General features: G+C 40.9%; 1 protein-coding gene across 4 annotated transcripts in view; it reads right to left on the bottom strand.

Moving 5' to 3' along the window:
- Positions 1–283: 283 nt before the first annotated feature.
- Positions 284–22,793, bottom strand: part of DCUN1D4 (defective in cullin neddylation 1 domain containing 4) — a 66,589-nt gene continuing 44,079 nt past the window's right edge. For all 4 annotated transcript variants that reach the window (XM_061191381.1, XM_061191382.1, XM_061191383.1 and 1 more), the window contains 5 exons: positions 21,916–22,007; positions 15,356–15,464; positions 3,508–3,612; positions 1,298–1,400; positions 284–1,189 (listed from right to left, as the gene is read on the bottom strand). In XM_061191381.1, coding sequence (XP_061047364.1) covers positions 1,134–1,189; positions 1,298–1,400; positions 3,508–3,612; positions 15,356–15,464; positions 21,916–22,007 — 465 coding nt within the window. In that variant the 3' untranslated portion in view covers positions 284–1,133. The remainder of the gene's footprint in view (positions 1,190–1,297; positions 1,401–3,507; positions 3,613–15,355; positions 15,465–21,915; positions 22,008–22,793) is intronic.

Genomic DNA, 22,793 nt, shown 5'->3' with positions numbered 1-22,793 from the left:
GCCCCTCCAGGAAAGGTCCTACCGTGTAATAGAGATTTTAGCTCAATGCTGGTGGTGTCGTGTCCACTGCCTGCAATGGACATTCTGCCAGTAAAAGCCTAGCGTGAAAGAAACAAAAATGGAAAACAAAACAAAACACCTCTCACTTATTGTATAGTTCTTTCCCCCTCAAAACTAGAGAATTAAACACCATGAAAGCTTAACTAAAAATTCAAGCCACAACTAAAAGTGCTCTGCAGTTATAAATTGCCAGCAAACCATTAGGTTTTCATGAAGGCGGCAAAATAAATTTTACTTAGAATGGCATAGAAAGCATCAGCAGACCAAACGCTGACTAGAAGAATGCAAAAGGAAAAAAAAAAAAAAAAACCACTAAAAAAGTTTACAAAAGTTTAAAACCAATGGAAAAAAAAAAAAAGATGCAATTTTAATTTGTTCATCTGTACCTATAGTCAAACCATGCTAGCTTTCACATTAGAAAATCAAAACCTATACCCTGCATGGTGGAAATGATTTGTGGCATAGTATGTGTCTGTATGTTCAATTATTCTAACTTCCATCATTTAAAAATGCTAATATTTAAGTAAACCAAATTATATTTGGCATATGCCTCTGAAAAGTTATGACTCCCACCTCCTTCCAAAGTTGGCCTCTTAAACAATAAGGTTAATTCTGGCAACATTTGCATATGGTAACAGTTGTTCTGTCTCGTTTTCTGAAATGCTACATTTGAGACCAAATAAATGTATAATTGGTTCATCTGAAAAAAGGGACTAGAAATATGCCACAAAAATTATTTTACAATACATTTTTGCAGAAATAATCTCTAGGTGAAGCTTCTTCTTTTTATACACATATACAAAATTTAAACAGCAATATACACATAATCACAGTGAGGACGTTGGCAAATTCACCAATCTGTAGTGTAAATACAAACTGCAAAGCAGCCTTCCAAGAGAACAATGCTACACAGCAAGCAGAGCTGGCCCATTCAATAGCAAACACCAACACGTCCCTGCCAAAGGGAGACAGTGCAAGAAAAGCAGCATGCGCTTGGATACAAACAGCAATTTATGGCTAATGGTTGACATAACTGTGGTAACAGTGACTCTCTCGCTGCTATGCATAAAGTCCTAGGACATCTGTTTGTCTTTATACCATTCCACAAACTCGTCCAACAAAACTGGCCCTGAAGAGAGAGAGAGAACAACACGGCTATGAGGCTTCTCACAATGAGGCAGATGAGCAAATGTGCAGGGGCGGGGGGAGAGCGGGGGAACACCTGCCCGGTACTTACATGCTCCATCTTCATCGTAGTTGCTGAGGTCAAGGTTAATTGTTCTGCTAAACTCTAGCACATTGCACCACTGGTCTTTGTTAATAACTTTATATTTTGATTGCTGGTGGAGGGAAAAGTAGTATGAATTACTGACACACACAATTAACCAATGAGATGGTTTCAACTGCTGTAACAATCAACTTAATAAAGTTCACGAAGGTTAACTCTTTCCATTTGAGGTACGTTAAGCACCAATCTAGGAGAAGGGTGAGAGAGAGCAAGAGGGGAGCTTCGGATGACAATTTTCATTACAAAAATATTATGGGGGCTCAACACAAAACAACAAATACATCAAAGAAACACAATTTTACATCCCCAGAAGTGAAATTTCTAAACGGCAGAAACCCTTTTACGTAAAAGAGCGATAATTCCTATCCCACAGAGATGTGGCAAGGATTTAAAGAGAAAACTTCTGTAATTCACGTCAAGTACTTTATTTCGTGCTTGGCACACAGTAAGTGCTAAATAAAGAGTTGCTCCCATTAATAGCCCCTGACATGAACGGCATGCTCATTGTCAAGCTGTTAGCTTACAGCACACGCAGTGGCGGGTTGACTCAACGAGACCTTGCCAAGTGCTGCAAGCGGTCTCAGGACCAGGCGGTCTAGCCACTGAAGAGTTACTGCTCTAATAATTCAGAACTTGAGTCTGATCATAAAAGAACTCAGAATAGCGATGAACTAGTTTTTCTCTTCCTCCCAGACAAGAAATATGCCACGTGCATATTTTAAAATACAGTATTCCTGTATAAAGATTTAAAAATAAAACCCAGTCCGACAATGTTTAAAAATCCTCGCCACTAAAATCAGGAACACTGGAAAACAAAACAAGTACTTAAAAGCAAAGAGAGCTGCACCAACGGTTTGGAGGATGCAAACACAAGAAAAGCTCAAATGAAAGGATTATTGTGCCCTTTTCAAAGAAAAATGCAAACTAATATAAGAGGGAGAACAAAGCACAGACCACAAGTTTAACTTTCTAAGCAACTAAAAGCAAAACCCAGTCATCGAAACAGTTGACGGTGCTCCTGGAACTGTGCAAAGTCAAATTTGCTGGCGGCAAGGTCTTCAGCTACAGAACCCTTCACACCCGGGCTCAAATTCTGCCCAACTCTCTGAGAATAGGAACCTGTTTCTACTCATTTTCCAAACAAAGCTAACACTTCTTAAGGTTGTCAGAGAAACTGGAACAGATCACCGGTAAATATGGGTTGTCACAAGTACAAGTAAACATGTACTTCTTATATTAAAAACTAGTTTTTATACCTTTCTTCAGGAGTCCCAGTTAGTAATGTTAAAAGCAATTTTTAATAATAGTTCTCAAAGAATCCTATCAGTTGGAAGTTTTTCTGGACCATTACACCAAGTAAGTTGTAAGGAAGATCACTTCAAGAGTGAAGCTGGAGTCAGGGGAAGGCCCAGGATTTTCTCAAAGATGCAACACCCCCATCCGTTCAAGCAGAAAGCATTTTTTAAAGGGGCCTGGGACTGGACGGCAGGAAGGATGCTCTATGTGATATGACAACCCATGTAACTCACACTTACATCTCAGATTCTTTCAGGTCCTGCAGAATTACTACACTGCATCAAAGCCAGTTCTTAATAACCAACAGCTCAAAATTTCTATCGCTAATACTTAAAGCAAACGAACGACAATGATAGACGAAAGTGCTGGATTACTTCTAATACTAATGTGAAGAAAATTTAAACTGCAGGAGATGCTGTCTGAAGGAGTTTGCCACTTAGATTGATCTAGATCCCCAAGTTACTTGGAGATAAGCGTAGATAAGAATACATTACAAACTTAATTTAGTGAGAAGGCAGGTGAACTTCACCTAAAGCCACAAAAGAAAGTAAATCTTGTTTTACTCTTGTTATAAAGAGCAGGAAATCTAAACAAAAACAAGCTTTTAAAATGGGGACAAGAGAGGAAAAGACAGAGCCGCGCTGTCTCGGATGCGTTTGTACTGGGGAGCGATGCGGCACATGCAATGCACACACAGGCACACTCAGAACGCAGGGAAGTGCTCACTGACAGCAATTACATCACCACAGTTCCTACAGGCAGAAAAGTACAACAAACAGAAAATTACATAAAAGAGTTAAATAAAGCATACTTGGTTGTTCTAAGCAAGCAAACATACATTCCATAAAATAACAATTTAGTACCTCTAAGAACTGGTGAAAAACTGGAAAAAGGGGCCAGATTTTTCCTAATAACAGTCCCAACATGCACTTGGCAGTGTTTATGTCTAGGCTGCGCTGGTCCTTTTCCTGTTTAACAAACAAAAACAAGGATGAGCCAGGTGCCCCCAAATAATAAATCCCAATAATCCAAATTTCTGTTTTACTTCAACAAAAAATTAGTAAACAGCTCATTTATCATACACTATAAAAACCCTGAATCCAGACTAAGGTGGGGGAGGGGAGGTAGTCAGGACACAGTGGGAAGATTAAACGGTTTGGTACTATATAATTTTACTGTGAGAAAGATTCATGTCAACTGAATGATCACCCTAATGCAAAATACATTAGTTACATGGTAACAATCTCTATGATTATTTCATGTGATAAATAAAAATCTGTAACTTGCTGTTTGACATTTATGATTATTATCAACATCATAATTACTGATTCCAAAGCCCATAACTTAACTAAATGGAGTTTAAAAGGTTTCTAATTTCATGCTTAGGAATCAGGTTTCCTTGATAAAAATCATTTTTCCACCAATTGTTATTTCTTTGGTAAATGTTTTTCTTGTAACCTAAAAATGTTGTTGTTAAATTGAGCTCATAATGAATGCTGGGGCTCTGGAGGGTCTTCCCAAATCAGAGGATGCATTCACTCCCCGACTCTGGGGGAAAGCAGTCTGTCTACCTGTTACGGTCCTTCTTACCTTGGAGTCGCTGGATGTGAAATCTCCTAGCAGAACACCCCTAACTAACAGCCAAGTGAAAGACAACATTGCGTAAGGAATCCAGAAAAGACATTTACATAAACCTGAATATGGGCAGATTAAGCTCATTTTACTTAGACTTGCAATTAAGAATCCTAATTTCTCACTGATCTTTCTTACAAATTTCCATTCGGGAACTACAGGTGGGCAGTTTCTATGCAAAAGGACAGAGGACGTGGGACCCTAAGTGGTAACTTTATATATCCAGAGCTAGCCTCCTCGTGGTATCTCAACTTCAAAGAAAGTTTGCAAAAGTGCTTTTCTACAAAGGGAAAAGGAAAAGTGCCTGGCTATCCCACGTGGGGCGGAATCTAGATGTTCACCAAATTACGGGGTGATGCCGTGACCACCACTGTCAGCCACATATGCAGCTACACACACCTCCCAAAAAAACTGTTACCGCAAGGATTCTAACAGTGAAGTGCTCTTTAGTATACAGAGAATTTCTGGCCGTGACACTGAATTTTAAAGTGACGGACTGAAACAATACAGCAAATGTAAGGCAGGGCCTAACTCAACAGCCAGCAAAGTAGATGAAGATTCGGGAAGATGTGTGATGGGTCTGTCTTTTGGTCCTGGTTGTACAGCACAACGACCGTTCACCAACAGACCAGGTCGGATGGCTCCGAGTCACCCTTCCCTGTTCTGGCCACACACCTGAAGTCTGAGGATGGCGGGGGACCCCCAACTCCACAGTTCAGTGCAAATAGGGGCCTCCTCTCTACAGCCTGCTCGGCTGTCCCCGGCCACGCATATCATCCTGCTCAGGGCTGCAGTACTCACTCCGTGGAGAGGACGACGGCAGGAAAGGTGCCCTCGAGGGGGCCCACCTTCTGCCACCAAGCCTCACAGGTCTGTTGCGCTGCACGGGCTCTTGCTTCTGCGGTGCACTGTGCAAGGAAACGGAAAGCTTCCTCTCACCGTGTCACACGGGTGTGGCAGCAACGGCACACCCCGCTATGGAGCATCCACAAGGAAAACGAGGGAACTGTTGAAAACACACGCGGCACCACAGGACCGGGCCCCAGGTCACCTGCTGAACAACAGCTCAGGCAGCACCGGGCTGACGGCACGGGCGCTCTGGAAATGCTCTCCCTTTGAGGAGTTTGTAATCCTTCACTCAACCTAAAGTCGCTAGTCTTGCCCTGATACATACTGTGCCTTCTTCCAACATCATCCATGTCCCCGTGACAATGGACATACACTAAGGTGACAAAAAAAAAGATACAAAGGACCTGGACAGACTCTTTGAAACAGTGCAATCATCTGACAAACTGATGATCATGAAGGATTTCAATGCATGTGTTTGGCAGCGATGCCAAAACATGGATGAAAGGCATCAGACTCACAGGACCGGAAAGCTGAACAGCACTCACTTACTCCTGCTCTGCAAGGGTGCCAGCCAGCAGCTCGCAATCACTAACACCATCTTCTGCCTAGCAAATAAGAGAGAGATATTATGGATGCACTCGCGATCTGAACAGTGGCATCTCGCTGATAACCAACATTGCCTGTGGGTGGATGTGAGGCTACGTGCAAATGCCCATGACGGGGAGCACTCCGAATTCCTGGGGACAGCACAGCTGAGAGATCCCAGAGCAAACAGCTACTAAACAGCAAAATGGAGACATGCCCGGGGGTTCTCTGACAATGATCCTAATGGCATTCTCAAAGGACTTCCCAATTAAGAGTGAAATGAATCTCCCAGAATGCTATGAAGCAGCCATCAACATTGCAAGTATGTAAAAAAAAAAAAAAAAAAAAAAATCACCTTAACAAATTCAAGGAATACAGCAAAGACATCTAGAAACCCCTCGCAGGAAATTCAAATAGTACACTGTCAACACCAACGCTGTGACTCTGCTCGTGGAGCACCAGGGAGCGAGCGGCAGATTTCTGCATCTCAAGGTCAGAATTTAAGCAGAAAGTACCTTGAGACAGGCTGTCCAGAGTCAATAAGCATCCCCAGAAGGCCCACTGAGGTTAAGGGAGAAGAAGTGAAACTTTTCTCCCTGCCCACCTCTTAACCCAACTTTCATTTTCTAAGATAACAAAATAAAAAGCAATTTTATTTTTCAAATAATAATAGGAAATGAACAGGTTCTATACACACACCAAAGATGTACTAACCCCCTACAATACACAACTAGATTCTGCCTTGTGGTCTTCCTTAAACACAGATTTTAAAATTCAGTTACAGATGAGATCAGTCCTCTCTCTTATTTGCAGCTGCAAGACCAAAGGATCCTTCTCTGAATATTCTATGAAGTTATGTTTCATATATGGAATAAATGCACTACTCAAGCTAAAGACTACTAACACCTAATGTAGAGTAGAGAATAATGAAGTTTTACCAAGTTCTGATTTGACGTTCAAAAATGAAAACAAATATTGCCTTTGTTTATATAAGACTGTTCCAACACAGGTCTTCCTGTAAGATGTGAAAACTAAGCATTTTTTTCTTAAATGGCACCAATGACACAAACTGAAACAAAGTAATTAAACAGTTAATTGTCAACATGCAAATATAAATATATAACAAAAGTTAATCTTCAAACATCTAGGTATCCAGATACGCTGTATCACCAACCCCTGTGTCAAATGATCTACTTCCAATTTTCACAAAGTTTTAATAGCTTAAAGACTTGTACTTGAAAAGGGAATGTTGAATTACTAAAATTATAAAGAAAAAATCTTCAACATTAAAAAAGAAATCCTTAAGATTTTCGAGAGAGACAAGATGAACTTGAGAAACAGTATATAAATGCCCATGATCACAAACATTTTAAATGGTGACAACCAAGTCAGAAATCAGTACATGAAATCAAAAGGCCTTCATTGAAGACCTGTAATATAGGTCACGGAACTCTCATTTGAGACCACAGGATTACAAAATATAAAGAGAAAATGCAGTCTTCCTTACCACAGTTCAACAAACATAAGGCAAAAATAGAGAGCGCTAAAGAACTCAAATCTTAAAGTGGTTGTTTACAAAGCTGAAAATACAGCAAATCAGTTTTTTGAATGAGAGTTTTTTTTTTTAATACACATTAAAAACAAGCAAAAAGGTCATAAAACCCATGAGTGCCCTCCCAGTGGGAAAAGTGAAACTAAACCATGATGCTCTTAGAACTTACCCCAGCACAGTTTTCACATAACAATGTTTGCAAGGCAATTACTTGATTAAGCTCAACTACTGACAATTCCTTTAAAACAAAAGAAAAAGAAAGATCTGCCAACAGGCATAGCCTCTCCACAGTCGTTTTGTTTGGCATAGATTCTATTACTGTATGCACTACTCTTGGAAGGTAAATTATTATTTGAAACCTAAGTAATGCCAGCGAAGAATAATTCAACAACTATTTCTAATTCTACGGTTAACTTTTACTGAGAACTTAAACTGAGCCAGAAACTGTTTTAAGTGCCTCATACTTCAAACTCATTTAATACAACAACCTTATTAGGATAGGCATTGTTATAATCCCCAATTTATAAATAAGGAAACTGAGGCACAGGAATGAAATGACAATCGATAAGAGCTGGGGCTTGAACCAGGAGTCTGATTCCAAGCCTGAGCATTTCATCGTGTACCAATCCACCTCCCCGAGAAGGAAGGGGGGAAGACAGCTCTCAATGTTAAGAGACACGCAGTCCAATTCGCTTTACAAACAACTGCTGGGCAAATCTGGGCAATAACCAAACAGTAATCTTAAAGGTAAAGCTGACAAGATGTCCAGGGTAACAGACCTCAGATGAGACGACCGCATATTCTTCCTACTTCTGTCCTCACCCAGGCCCACCTTCTGTTTTCCTCATAATTTACAATGAAAGTACAAGGTAGAAGTAGAGAGGAGTACCTATGTGTGTGTGTCTGGTGCGTTGGGGGTTGTGTGGAAAGGGAAAGTAGACAAACACATCAGTTAAGAAGTAAGAAACTGACTCAAGTTAGAAGAGAAAATGAATCAAATGGTCAGAGCAGATGTCAGATTAGAGCCAGGCAGAGTTCTCTGATAACAGGGGGTGTTGAACACAAGACCCAGCAAAATTTTCCTTCGCGAATTCTAACATCCACAACCATTCCATTAAATGGAAGCGACACAGACGTTAGCTTTCACCTGTGACCTCTTACACTTTTCTTGAAACACCTCCGCAGAAACTAACTAAAAGCACTGGTAGCTGGAAAAGTGGGTGCATCAAGGGACAGGCTGTGAGGACTGACTTGTAACAACAGATTAACTGTCACAGGATCACCTCTCAGGAAGGGGGATTCCCACTGGTACCTTCGGCCTCCCCAAAACCCTCCGTTACAACTTCTTCAAGCTTTACTGCAAGGAATGAAAAACAAGAACTTGCCCCTAGAGGAATCTCCCATTCTTCTCTTGCTCACTGCCCTTCCTCTCCTTCACGCTGAAGGCCTCCCTTCTCTCCATCCAGTGCTTTTCCACCTCAGTCATGTGGGAGGGCTCCACTCAGCTCCCATCTCCCCCACCCCACCTCCGAGCCCACTGAGGACTTGCCTCAGCCCTCCCCATCATTCTCGCCTCCCTACACCAAGGCTGTCGGATGCAGCACTGCTGGAAGACCTCCGATAGAGGCATCACCGTCAATTCATGGTGTCCACTCTCAGCCAGATGCCAAGATGCTGCTGCTATCAGCACCTCACTCAGCCCAACATTCATCCTTCTCAGAACCCCAAGAGGCAACTCTCTGTGGCTTTCAGCACAGTACCCTGTCTCTGCCCCAGAGAATGTAGAAAAAACAAATTTAACTCATATTTAATAACTAGTCCAGATCAACCAAAAAAATCACTATATTTAGTCTTTTTATCTCATTCTATTTGTCCAATCTTATTCTCACTAGGTCCTTTTAAAGGAATCAAGGCAAAAACGGCTGTTTTACTTAAGGAATCCATACAACCATATTTGTTTATACAATAAATAAAATCTACATTAGGGGGAAAACGCTAAGCATAAAAGTACTCAGACAAAATTCCACTTGTAGAAGGAACTGGCCATTTCAGCTCTTGAGTCTCTACTCCACCATCTTCCTGGAACAGGACACCACAGGACGGTGGACAGTTTGAGTCAGGAAGGTGGTGTGGCTCCGTGGAGAGGACACGGTCTGCACTCAGGGGCAGAGCCCGGGCCCTCGTGTTGTCCCCTCCTCTCTGGCCCTCAGCCTTGTCGTCTGCATTGTGACAAGACTGGACCAAGTGTCCTCTTGTGGTTTCTTTCAACTCTCAAGTTTCACGATTCTCTGCCATCCCTAAGACTACAAATAAGTTCAGGTCAAAGTAAAATCAGGAGAAAAATAATATAACTTTACAACCAAGTACTATTTTTAATTGGCTACAAGATTCTAAGGTGAGGGGAAAACAATCGCACTCTTAGGATTATAATTTTGGTGGAGAGATGTTAAAGGGGGCATTTTATCACTTTCTGGTACTACAGTTTCTTTCCTGGTATATTAAAGGGTAATTCAGAATATTTAACATATGTCATGGTTATTTCCAATAGAGAATATTTAGGATATTAAAACTATAACAAAGTTCAGTTCTTACTAAAAGTTCAATTTTAAAAGGTCTGCTGTGTAATTATGCGTTATTACCTCTACGAGTCATTTTTCTAGTAGGAAAAGAAAAGGATTGGAGGGAAGAAGGGGGGGGTTGAATTCTGCTTCCAACCAAGACAGAGTTAGAGAAACCAGATTCCCACGCCCCGTGCACGTCAAACAACCAGAAAACTGAACAAAATCCATGAGACAATGGCTCTCACGCACTGGTCAGTGTGCAGCACAGGAGCATGACCCCTGAGAAAAAGGATAAGCCGCCAGTGACAGCAGCATACTGTGCGGGGGTGGTTTCGAGGCCACAGCACAGGAGGGGGACCCAGCCCCAGCCCAGTGGAACCCCAAGCGACTGAGTTGGAAAGGACAGAGTTTGTGGAGTCCAAGGAGGCATATGATGGGTGGGGCAAAATACCAGCAAGGGGGGAGCTGCACAGAGAGACCTGGAAACCCGCAGAATGTCTCCCCAGCCGCTGGCTGAGGACTTGTCTGTGCACATGTGAGAGGAAACCACCTGAGTCTGGGAAAGAATCACTGCAGAAGAGTACGCAGAAATTCCCAGAGCTCACGTGGGGCTGGGAATAGTTTCTATTTCCACCAGCCACAGTGGAAAAAATCTCATAATACATAGGGCCTTGGACAGAATCCTCAGAAGGGTATTATTGTCTTACTAGTGGGGTTAAGTCATCCCTAGACTGAGGCTGCTCTGGACCAGTCCTTTCAAAGGATCAATCTGATTCCAAGTAACTTAACTATATACCAGAAAAAAAATTTAAATCCAACATTATTTAAAGGAATACAACAAACCCCAGCAACCAACAACATAAAACTCACAATACCCAGCATCCAACAAAGAGAATAAAAACTACTAGGAATGCAAAGAAGCGGTAACATATTGCCCACAGCCAAGATAAAAATTTTAACCAAGAGAAAGAGATACAGAAATGACAGATATGATGGAACCAGAAGACAACGCTGTTAAAACACCTGTTATAAACACATTCTAGATGTTCAAGAAGGTAGAAGAAAATACTATCACGATGAGAGAAATGGATATAAAAAGACACAAATGGAATTTCTAGAGATGAAAAATATAGTATCTGAAATGAAAAATATACTGGGGCTAGGATTAGCAGAAGAAAAGATCAGTATTAGAAGATATAGTAATAAATATTATCCAAAGGGAAAACAAAAACAAAAAAATTGAACACAGTATCAGTAGCTTGCGGGACAATATCAAGCATCTAACATAGGTATAACTGTAGTCCCAGAAGGAAGAGAGAGGGAGAACAGAAGAAATATTTGAAGAAATAACAGCTGAGAAATTTCCTGATTTAATACAAACTGTAAGACCAAAGACCTAAAAAACTCAACAAACCTTAACCAGAATAAACATAAGGAAAATTATGCCAAGGCACACCATAGTCAACTTGCTGAAAAGCAGTGAAAAGAGAATAAAAGCAGTCAGAAAACAAAAACAAGACAGTATGTTCAAAGGAATAATGAATGACACCAGACTTATCATGAGAAACTCCACAAGACAGAAGACAATGGAGAACTATCATTAAGGTACTACAAGAATAAATGGTCAATCTAGAATCTTTTATCCAGAGAAGTACCTTCTAAATTGAAGGCAAAATAAAAGCTTAGAGATTCATCACCAGAAAATCTGTACTATGAGAAATGCTGTAGGAAATTTTTTAGGCAGAAGGTAAATGATACCAGATAGAAACCTGGATCCACACAAAAGGAAGAAAGAGCACACAAGTGGTGTATATTTGGGTAAATATAAAAGATATTTTTGCCTATTTAAAGCAAAAATGATATTAATATATATAATATGATCTGAATGTTTGTATCTGCCCCCCCCCCCAATTCATATGTTGAAACCCTGATCGCCAAGATGATGGTAATAGGAGGTGGGGTCCTCAGCTGCAGAGAGCTCCCTCCTCCCTTCCACCATGTGAGCTTATGGCAGAAAGACACCTACCCTGCTGGCACTGTGATCGTGGACTTTCCAGCCTCCTGAATTATGAGAAATAAATTTCCATTATTTATAAGCTACTGAGTCTCTCGTATTTTGTTACAGCAGCCTGAACAGACTAAAACAATAGATTGTGAGATGTATAATACATGTATAAGTAAAATGTATGACACAGCAGCAAAAAGTACGGAAGGGCAAAATGAAAGTGCACTATTGTAAAGGCTCCTGCATTATACATGAAGTGGTATAATATTATCAGAAGATGGACTGTGAAAATTTAAACATGTATACCGTAAAGCCTAGAGCAATCGCAAAAAAATCAAACAGAGACACAGCTAATAAGACAACAGTGGAAAAGAATGATTAAAATGGAATCTAAAAAAACCCCTCAATCCAAAAGAAGTCATGAAAAGAGGAAAAAAGGAACAAAAACAGATGGGACAAAAAGAGAAATGAATAGCAATTTAGGAGATGTAAACTTAACCATATCAATAAATACATTAAATGTAAATGCTTTAAGCATCTCAAGACATATATTGTCAGACCCAACTATGCATATGCTATATATAAGAAACCCACTTTAAATATAAAGGCACAAATAGGTTTTTAAAGAGGATGGAAGAAGATATATCATACAGACTTTAATAAAAAAAAAAAAGCAGAAATGGCTATATTTGTATCAAAGTAGACTTCAGAACAAGGAATATTATCAGAGATAAAGAAAAACATTTCATAATGCTAGAGGGTCAATTCTTCAAGAGGACATAATAATACTAAGTCTATCTAAACCTAATGCCTGAGCTTCAAAATACATGAAACAAGAAATGATACAAATGACAGGAGTAATTACAGTCGGAGAGTCCAACATTCCTCCCTCAGTAAATGATAGAACAGTAGGCAGAAATCAATAAGGATACAGAAGACCTCAACAACACTATCAACCAACTTGACCTAACTGACATTTATAAAACATTTCACCAAACAGCAGCAGAATATTCATTCTTTTCAGGTACACATAAAACATTCATCACAGCAGACCATATTCTGGACCACACATCAAGCCTCCCTGCATTTTAGTGGACTGAAACTGTCCAGAGTATGTTCTCTGACCACAGCAGAATTAACGATAGAAAGAGTACTTGGAAAGTCCTAACAGTTGGCAAATAACACAAGCCAACACACTTCTAGGTAACCAATGAGTCCAAAACAACCACAAGGGAAACTGGAAAATATTCTGAACTGAATGCAAATGAAGACACAACACCTCGACACTTGTGGGATACAGCTAAACCAAACAAAACAAAGGATTCAATAACAAACTCATCTTAGAGCATATTTTAGCTAAACTGAAATCTATTTGGTAATGATTAAATACGGGTGGTTGTTATTCATCATTACATAAAGGGGCTTAATTTGTTGACATTTACTGATACTCTCCTTAAAAGGCAAAGATCTCTGTGGGCTGCTCCCAGGGATATGAGGAAAGAAAACACACACTCCCTTAACCTGTCAGAAAATATGCAGGCCTGTACCCAAACTCCAAGGCCAAGCTAGAGGGACACGAGGGCCATGTAAGTGAGGGCACGTGTTCTCTCCGGGGCAGGAGGATTCTGTGTGACAGTGGAGGCACGTGGCTTGGGCCCAGAAGCCCTACGCTGAAGAGAGCAGTCGGGGGAGAGACCTGGCTCCAAGCAGAGCCTGGCGGGACAAAAGGCAGGGAGCAGAGAGGCGGGGGCAGGCGGCAGGTTCAGCGCACTGCTGGTTCGATGTCAGCACAACACAGGCGTCTTGTGGGAGAGGAAGCCTGGGACTGGACTACGAGGGCCTAGAGGGAGCCGCAGACGCGACCTGGAGCCAGAACCTGAGTTTGAGTCCTGAACCTACTGCTGAGCAACGAGGCGGCCCTGCCCCAAGTTCCCCACTCCTCTGTGAAGGAGGACAAAACCATCCCATCCGCCACTCAGCTGCGGGGGGAGCAACTGTACCATCCACACGGTGGTGAAGCACTACACTCACAGGAGGCGATGGGTGCGATGGCTCGGTGAGCTGAAGGTGCCCGAGCGGCCCCAGGATGAAGGAAGATGGACGACACCCCACTGGTGTGAGTGTGGGTGAGAAGGGACAGAACGTGCACACAAGGCCACGGCAGCAGTACAGGCGAGGAGCACGGCCTCAACCCCAAGGCTGTGGTGGAAGCACCAAGAAAGAGGCAACAGAAGGGGCCTCGGTGACCAGCCGAGAAGGGGATGGAAAGCCAGGGAGGAGCAAAACGGAAGCCAGTTCTAAAGCAGTGGATATGTGGGAAAAATTGACTCTCAAACAAGGAAGTTAGAAAATATTTTCGTGAGAAGGCATGATGCTTCTAAACAAACTTTTGCCCATACAGTAGGACACTGCTGACTTTGGAAGGAAAAAAATCTCATGAAACAAAACATTTAATCCTAAAAACTATGCATCTATTCTAAAAGCATCTGGCAAACAAATTCTATATACATTTACACAAACGCTGTTTAGTAAAACACTGCAACTGAATTTCACCATATTGCTTCTAACATCTATAAATTTTCATGCATGTCCTGATTTTACTTGAAGGTTGCAAAAATTCACGAGTGAGGACATCACAGTGAACTACTAATGTGTTATTATAGATGCACCGGAACTCATCAGCAAATAAACCTTTGGCTGAGCTAACAGAGCCAAAGCGAAGAAAAAGTGAAAAGATCAACAAGGTGGTAAGAAAAAAGAATTATTTGTCACTGAGTTCTCTGCTTAAAAAAAAAAAAAAAGATTAAAAAGAAATCATCAATCAAGAAAGCCTAGTCACCTGAACCCACCAAACACACAAACATAACAGAAACCACCATTCTGCAATAAAGTGTAATCGTACATATGGGCCATGGACAGTGAATGAACACAATGCCAACTTATACCTCAGAATTCGCTACCTACGGTGACCAGGCTGAAAAATACAGCTTTATGTCACTCCAGTAGAACCACCTATTCACCTACTTGGACTGGCTCACTACGTGACAAACAAGATGATCATTTCTCAAAATGATGACTAGAAACTATGTTTGAATAACGTCCACTGAAATTAGCTTACGTTTGAAATTCAAACGATTTTCAGATACGATATAGCACCCAAAATGAAACTGGCTTTGATCTAACTTATTCCAGTAAACTCAATGGGTGAAGCTTTGCTGTTTCGTGAGAAGGAAAAGATTTGTCAAGCTTACCTAAGAGACATTTAGAACAGTGTCTGTTACATGCCCATTTACAAATTACTTCTAAGCCAATCTCAAGAGCTATTAATAGTCTGTCACTAGAGCTTTTTGCTGACATACTACATTCTTGCCCAGAATCAGTTAGTGTAGAAAGTGTACACATAGAGAGAAATTCTAACTAGCGTCCTGGGAGTAGCTTATTCAACTTCCTTGCTGTAGTACATAAAACAAACCTCAAAAGGGGAGGGAGAGAGAGAGAAACATCTGGATAGGCTCCAGAGAACTCACCCGTGCAAAGTCAAACGCATATCTGTAAATAAGTTTAAAGTTTGTAGAATCATTTAATAATGATCTTAAGTAATCCAAAGTATTTCTGAGTTTTTCTGTTGTATCACATCTAGAAAAACAGAATAAAGGCAAATTATAACCCGAGTTTTTTTTTTAACGTGGGGCAGTAATATAAAACACAATACCAAAAGACAATAAAAACCCTGGAGTTGGAACATGTCCACGATGAGCTATTTTTCTCCTACACTTTTTAAGAAATTTCAAATGTACAGAAAAGTTGAAGGCCTAGTAAATACACACCCATATACCCATCCCCTGGGTTCACCACGAGCACTGTCACATTTGTGCTTGCTCTCTCACATACGTGCACTGTTTTCTGTACCATTTGAAAGTAAGTTGCCAACATAATGCCACTTTACTCCTAAACACTTCAATGCCATCATCACTCTTAATATCCTAGAAATGTTAACTTTCTGAGCTAATATATGACCCATGCACAAATTTCCCAATTTTCCCCCAGCTGCTTCTTTTCATCCGGGATCCAGTCAAGGCTCATGCACTGCTTTCAGGTATCCATCTCCTTAGTATCTAGAAGGTGTCCAGCCTTGTTTCTGTCTTTCTTGACAACGTCATTTTTTAAAAGACCAGACTAGTTGTTTTGCAGAATCTCAGTCTGTCAGATAATTTCCCTATGATTATATTTAGATTAAGTGCTCATGATAAGAACTCTCCACGTGATGTCCTTCTCAGTATTCCCCGTGAGGAGGCTCATAAAGTCAGTCTGTCCCATTACTGGTGATATTAAGTTGATTCATTTGGTGAAGGTAGCATCCACCAGATTCTCCACTTAACGGTACTCTTCGCCCTTCTGAAATGGTGTGTAATCTGGGGGATGATACCTTGAGACTGACGATCCTGTTCCTCAACAACATTTCACCAAGTGAAACATTTTAGCATCTGTTGATGATCCCTGCCTGAATCAGTTTTACATCTGAAGGTACAAAATGGTGATTTTTCTAATTCTATCATGCTTTTACACTTACAGGCTGGAATTGTTCTATAAAGAGTTCTACTCACCATCTTTCTTACTTTCTGGACTTAAGGATTTTTGCCTTTTACTCAGTGTTATAATCTGCTACTGTCTTCATTCTTTTTGATGCATAAATTGTCCTTGTTTGGGCAGTGGCCCCTTCAAGCTGGCTCCAGTGTCCTTCTGACATGGCCCCGTCAGTCTCTGAGCACGTCCTCACTTTCTGGCACAAGATATTCTAGCTCACCTTGTACTCTCTCTACCCTAAACTTGAAATCAGCTATTTCTCCAGGGAGCCCCTAGTGATGACAATCTATTTTCACAGGTAAGTGATACACTGTTTATTTTTCTTAAGTAGACTGATTGGTTATTTTTACAAACTAATTTTCTGTTCATATATCTAGCCCTTAAAAATGAGAACAAAGAGTCATCATTTTCACTGACAATATTAAAGCTTTTCAATGCTGCATGTGTATCCTTGCGTTTCTCTGTAGAGCTTTTACCTCCTACTAAGTATAGACAATACATATTACAAGTATTATCAATGTAAATATTTTACATACTTTATAAACTAAAATATGGTTCATAATAGAGTGTAATAATGTATTTTTAGCAATAAATTTGTGAAAGCTTTTTTTTTTTTTTTGTAGCTATCTACAAAAAACTCCCCAGGATCTATTGAGATGATAAAATATCTAAAAGTCAAAAGTTACAGTAAATATTTCATTTCTATGAGTCTACAACAATTTAGAATGTGCTTTGTTTCTTCCTGATGTTTTTGAAAACTAAAAAAGATTAAAATTAGACTTCTGGAAGTCAGAAAAGCCTTCTTTAAGGGACTGACATGTAAGCTGAGAGCTGAAAGATAGGTGGAAACTAGATGTTTTTGGAGGGGAGGGCTTTCCACATTAAAGGAACGGTATGTGCAAAGGCCCAGTGGCAGAAGGGAGCATGCCAAGTCCAAAGACTAAAAGAAAACCACTGTGACTGGACTGGGTAGAGTAAGAGGGGAAGTGGTCCAAGATGAAGCTGAAAGGGAGGTAGGGCCAGACCACAAAGGGTTTTTGTGGTCCACAGTGGGTTTTTTTGTTTGTTTTGGGAGGTTTTTTTGAATCCTAGAAACAATGGAAGCCACCTCCTATCATGGGAGAGACCGTGATCAGGCTTCCATCTTGAAAAGCTCACTCTGGATCTCTGTGGAGAAAGGTTAGGGAAGGAAAAAAAGAGACACTGATTGATAGCCTAGTTACAGAGATTTACTGCCAGAACCCAAATGAGGGTTGCTGGAGGCTAAAAGGATGCACAAGAAAGCAGTAAGTAGAGCCTGTGAGGTAGGAGTGGGAGCAGGGCTTACCTTGCATTGGGCACTCTACTGTATGGCTCGATTTTCTTATCATGTATATAAATAATGAATAATATTTTATTAGTAATAATATGGGGGAGGATCAAAGAGGAGGGAAACCAGCTAACCCCAAAACATCTAAGGCCAAGGTTCCCCTCTTCATTTGGAAAAAAGGTTAAGGACGAAAACCACAGGAAACTGGCCAGATTTGGGCCAGTGGTTTAGTTTAGTTAGTCCTGCCCAATGAAAGGAAGAAGAGCAGTTGTTTGTTTCAACAGATTCTAGAGCAGGAACCTCTCATTTAGATGACCATTGCATAGCTAAAAGAAAATAAAGTCGCTGCAAGGTGAATATGACGTTCTGCAGCGTGCCTGGAAGCAAGTCCAGCCACACTGGCAAAGACGTCCCTACATCTGCAAGACGCTCAGAGAGCTCATCTGGAGTGTCAAGCATAAAATGCCCCAAGTAAAATTTTCACTTCATGCATCTATTAAGGATGGGTTAGAGACAATACTGTCAATAAGGGGTTTAATCTGCTTTAAAAGGGTCTTGTCCTGTGGAGACTGTGGACTAACCCCCATCAGGGAGACAGGCCGCTGAGTCACCCTGTCTGAACCGCAGGTTGCCATCTAGTGGCCACTCAACAAGGCCATCTGCAGAGGGGCTCAGTTCAAACAAAGGGCCTGTGAAGAAACAGGCTCGGCCTGAGACTTTTCAGAAAGCAGCCACATCATTCAATACATTTCCCCGCTTTTCTGTGTACCACGTATAAGGAAACTTGCGGTAGTCATACAGGGACAGTGCCACATCGCTAAGGGGCATCTTTCCCCGTAAGAAAATATGCATATACTGCGGAATGAAATCACTGCTTATTTGAACTCTGCTGCTGTAACACAGTCAGAAGCAACAGGAATCAGGATAATAATCCTCAAAGGTTATAAAATCAAAGGTAGTTCTCTCCCATTACCCCGGGACAGCCTTTGCCCCTTCACTTGGTCAGCCCAAAGGTATTTTTCCAGCCCATCACCAGTTCTCTGCAAAGTTAGCTACAACTCTACACACTTTTTTGGGGTTTTGTTTTGTTTAGCTTAAACACTCTATAAGCTTAATTCATCAGAGGTAACTTTAAACCACACGTTGGAACAAGGCAATAAATAAAACAGTCAATTAAAACAAGAGCTGGGAACTCCCTGGCAGTCCAGTGGTTAGGACTCGGCGCTTTCACTGCCAAGTGCAAGCCATGTGGCCAGTAAATAAATACATAAATCAATCAATCAAGAGCTGTGCCTTCTCTGAGAACGACTGCGGGAACTTGGGGATAGATGTTCCCTACCAGCTGCTGTCACTGCTTCCAAGAGTCACAAAACATGGCCCTGGAGAGGCCAAGCACACAACTCCAGCTGGCATCCAGGAGACTGATTTCTGGGTGCCCTGGGGAAAGCCACATTTCATCACTTCAACGTTCCTGGTTTTAGGGACATTACCAGGGACACCCAGGAAGTGGCAGAACCGATTCAAAACTCGCTGGTTCCAAAACCCATGGGCTTCCTATTTATAGCATGCGCTCACTGTACAGTTACAATTTTTTTAGAAAAGGTTTTGTTATATACACTTTAATTCCAGCTTGAGTCCGTAAAACTTCACTGGACAGGTTTAATAAAGCCAAAAATGAGAAAAAAAGAAAAAATCCAAATAGAAGACAAAATAGATCATTCAAAAGATGGACTACTTTCCATCTTTAGAGCATATAAAGGATTAGCCTCTGAGTTTTCTTATTTATTGGGTGCAAATACCTTATAAATGCAAGTAGCATAAAGAGAAGTGACCTTATTACTTCTGGATATTCTGCCTGAACACTGCTTCCAAGCTCCTGCCCCAAATGGACTTTGTCTTGTTCATGGCTTTTGTTTCCCCAGGACCTAGAATTCTGTGCTTGGCACACCTCTGCCACTCAAATATTTGCTGAACAAATGACGAGCCTAGGGAGGCAGGAGGGAAAGGGGGAGGAAGTTCTTAAAACTTGAAATTGTGCTATTTTTGAACTACAAAGAACCTTAAAGGTTATTGTGAGTAATCACCTTCACCTCACTGATGAGGAAACTAATCTCAGAGTTTCATCTCACAAAAGAAAGCAGATTCCTCAATTCCTTTACAGTGGATCAGGTTTGTTACTACACTGTAAACTGCGAGGGCCAAGTGGCAGCATTCTATGGGAATCCACCTGCCACTACCCGTGTCACACAAAGTGGCGAGCAGAGTTCCCCACAAAGAGCTTGTGGGGCGCCCCCCCACCCCATGAACACACGCGTAGGCCTCTTCCAGGAAACTGTGTATTTCAATTCCCAGGCGACGCAATCCTCAAAACATGGGCAAGGCCTGGCACGGGGTGATATTCTTTTGTAAAGGCAAATGTAAAAACGAATCTAGAACTGTACAAAAATGGATACTACACCCGCTTAAGACACATGAAACTGTGCCTGAAGAAATGCTGATGGTGCCTTCTCTAAAGCCATGAATAAAATCTTGATTTGGCTGTGCATTCATCCTTACAAGGATACTTAAAAAGGAGCAGCCATCACGTGCTCTATCCGGAAAGCAACAAAGGGAGGCAGCACGGAAAACAATGCAGGAGTTAGTAGGCTGGAAATTGTAAGGAGGTGTTCCCCAACACGACATACACAATTTTAAGAGATTCCAGAGACTTAACCCTAAAATTCTAGAGCATGCTGAGAGGAAAGCGTATCTGTAAAAGGGTGATTTGGCTTTTACCTAAAACGCACTTGTCATCAGACAATAGCTGTCAGAGGAAGAATGTGACTGAAGAATCAGAAGTCTTAGGTTTTCCTCCCATCCTACCACTTTCTTTCACAAATCAAATACCCCTTCTAAGCCTCAGTTTGCCCATCTGTAAAATGTGCAGGGTAAAGCCTGATCTGCCTAGGTAGCTGTGAGGCTCAAATGAAAGAACAGTGAACAGGCCTCATATAACTACTAAAACACAACGAAAAGGAAGCACTGTTACCAATGACAAAGGGACAATGATATTGAAAGTTGACAAATTACAAAATTATCTAAATAAAACCATAAAACCATTTCAATTCCAATTTTAACCCAGTAAAAACTGGTCTATTATTCCTAGTTAAAGTAAAAAGAAAAAGAGAAGCCATTCAAGTACTTTAAATCAGTTACTGTATTAAGAATTAGCACTTCCCCTTCAAATATCATTTGAAAGGTTTCATCATCCACCTCAAGTGTATCTTTCAATGAATAAAAGAGAATGACAATTTGTTTTCTTGAGTGAAACTCTTAGCAAGCACACACACGTAAACACACACGCACAGACACACATGCATGTAAGCATGAAGTGAACACATAAAACCACTGATTTTTTTCCCTCAATTCTGGCCCAGGTAACATAAACAGAATCTTTATTATTATTATTTTTTTAATCACTAGAGTAATGAAGTTCTAACTTTGCCCAAAGCTAATATGAGACTATATCAAATAAAAGATATTGAACATCTTTACTTATAAGTTATACTTTACTCAACTTTTCTCACTAATTATAAACCAGATGCTAATACTTTGATTTTAAACCTGCGCTGTCCAATACGGTCGCCACTAGACACATGTGGCTACTGGGCACCTGAAATGCAGCTAATGAAGACTGAGATGTACCATAAATGTAAAATATACACCAGATTTTCAAGATTCAATATGAAAAAGAAGGTAAAACAGCTTTTTAAAATATTGGTTACATGTTGGAATGATAATATTTTGGATATTCTGGATTAAGTACAATATATTAAAATAAATTTTACCTGTTTCTTTTTACTTTTTTAAATGTGGCTATTAGAAAATTTTAAGTTATACACGTGGCTCACATATATGAGAAAAGGATGGCCTATTTCTATTGAGCTGCTCTAGAAGAATACTAAAATAAACGATATACGTTACATAAAAACTTTAATTTCTAAAATTCATCCATTATAGCCCTCCTCATCATAGGAAAATGGGGCTTGGTCTTCACATCTATGGCCACAGGTGAAGCCTGCCCACATCCCCTGGCGTTCCTTCAGTCACCCAAGCCAGGCTCGATGAGACCCCAGGGGGGAGGCAGGCAGGCAGCGAGGGGAGGGCAAGGACACCCACCCCCCACCCTTGCCCCAGGGTAGCCTCAGGACTTACTGTAGAGACGTCATTCCTTTTAACCATTCCTGTAGAGTAAAATAACCCATGTTTTGTGCATCCAATTTCCAAGCTAGAACGAGCATAACTACCTGTTTAAAACAAAACAAAGCAGAAAGACCAATCAAATAAGGAGGACAGACCTCAGCAATTAAATACATTAACATCAGCCAAATGCTTCGGTCCACAGTAGTTTAGTCACTGAAATATGAACAAGGTAACTTCAAAAATGAGTTCTAGTTTGGCAATCATCTAAAAGTTTGATAATTCAGTCTGCTGACAAGGGTTTGGAGAAACATGACTTCTTATGATGCCTGAGGGTGGAAGTGTAAAGCCATTAACCTCTCCCGAGGGCAGTTCTGCAGTATGTATCAAAACTGAAACCAGCAGTTCCACCTAAGGAAAGTTATCTCACAGATACACCTGCACATATACACAAAGCTGTATAGTCAACAAGACTGACTACAGTACTATTTGTAGTAGCAAAAGACTGAAAACAACCAAACATCTACTAATAAGGGACTACTTAAATACTTCCTTGCTAAACACATTCCATACAAAAGAATACTATGTCACCAGTGAGACAAATGAAGCGGAGCCATCAGTACAAATATGGAACAGTTTCCAAGATTTATTAAGTGAAAATGAAAAGAGTGAGGTGCAGAACAGAGTGTTAAAAACTCAAACGGTAGGTGGTGGGACACGGACAGTGGACTCGATGTTTGTGAGTTCAACTACATACACTGGGGAAATGATTTTAAAGTAGCCCAACACTCCACTTCGATGGCACTGTGCCTGCAATGAGCGCAGGATGAGCGGACAATCACTCAATCACTTCTCAGTGGGGCGCCATCCTTGCTTTCAGTGCATCTTCTGAA

The sequence above is a fragment of the Eubalaena glacialis genome, chromosome 5, assembly GCF_028564815.1.
Source record: "Eubalaena glacialis isolate mEubGla1 chromosome 5, mEubGla1.1.hap2.+ XY, whole genome shotgun sequence".
Lineage (NCBI taxonomy): Eukaryota > Metazoa > Chordata > Mammalia > Artiodactyla > Balaenidae > Eubalaena > Eubalaena glacialis.
Note: the sequence above shows the minus strand (reverse complement) of the source record. Positions and strands in the feature narration are given on the sequence as shown.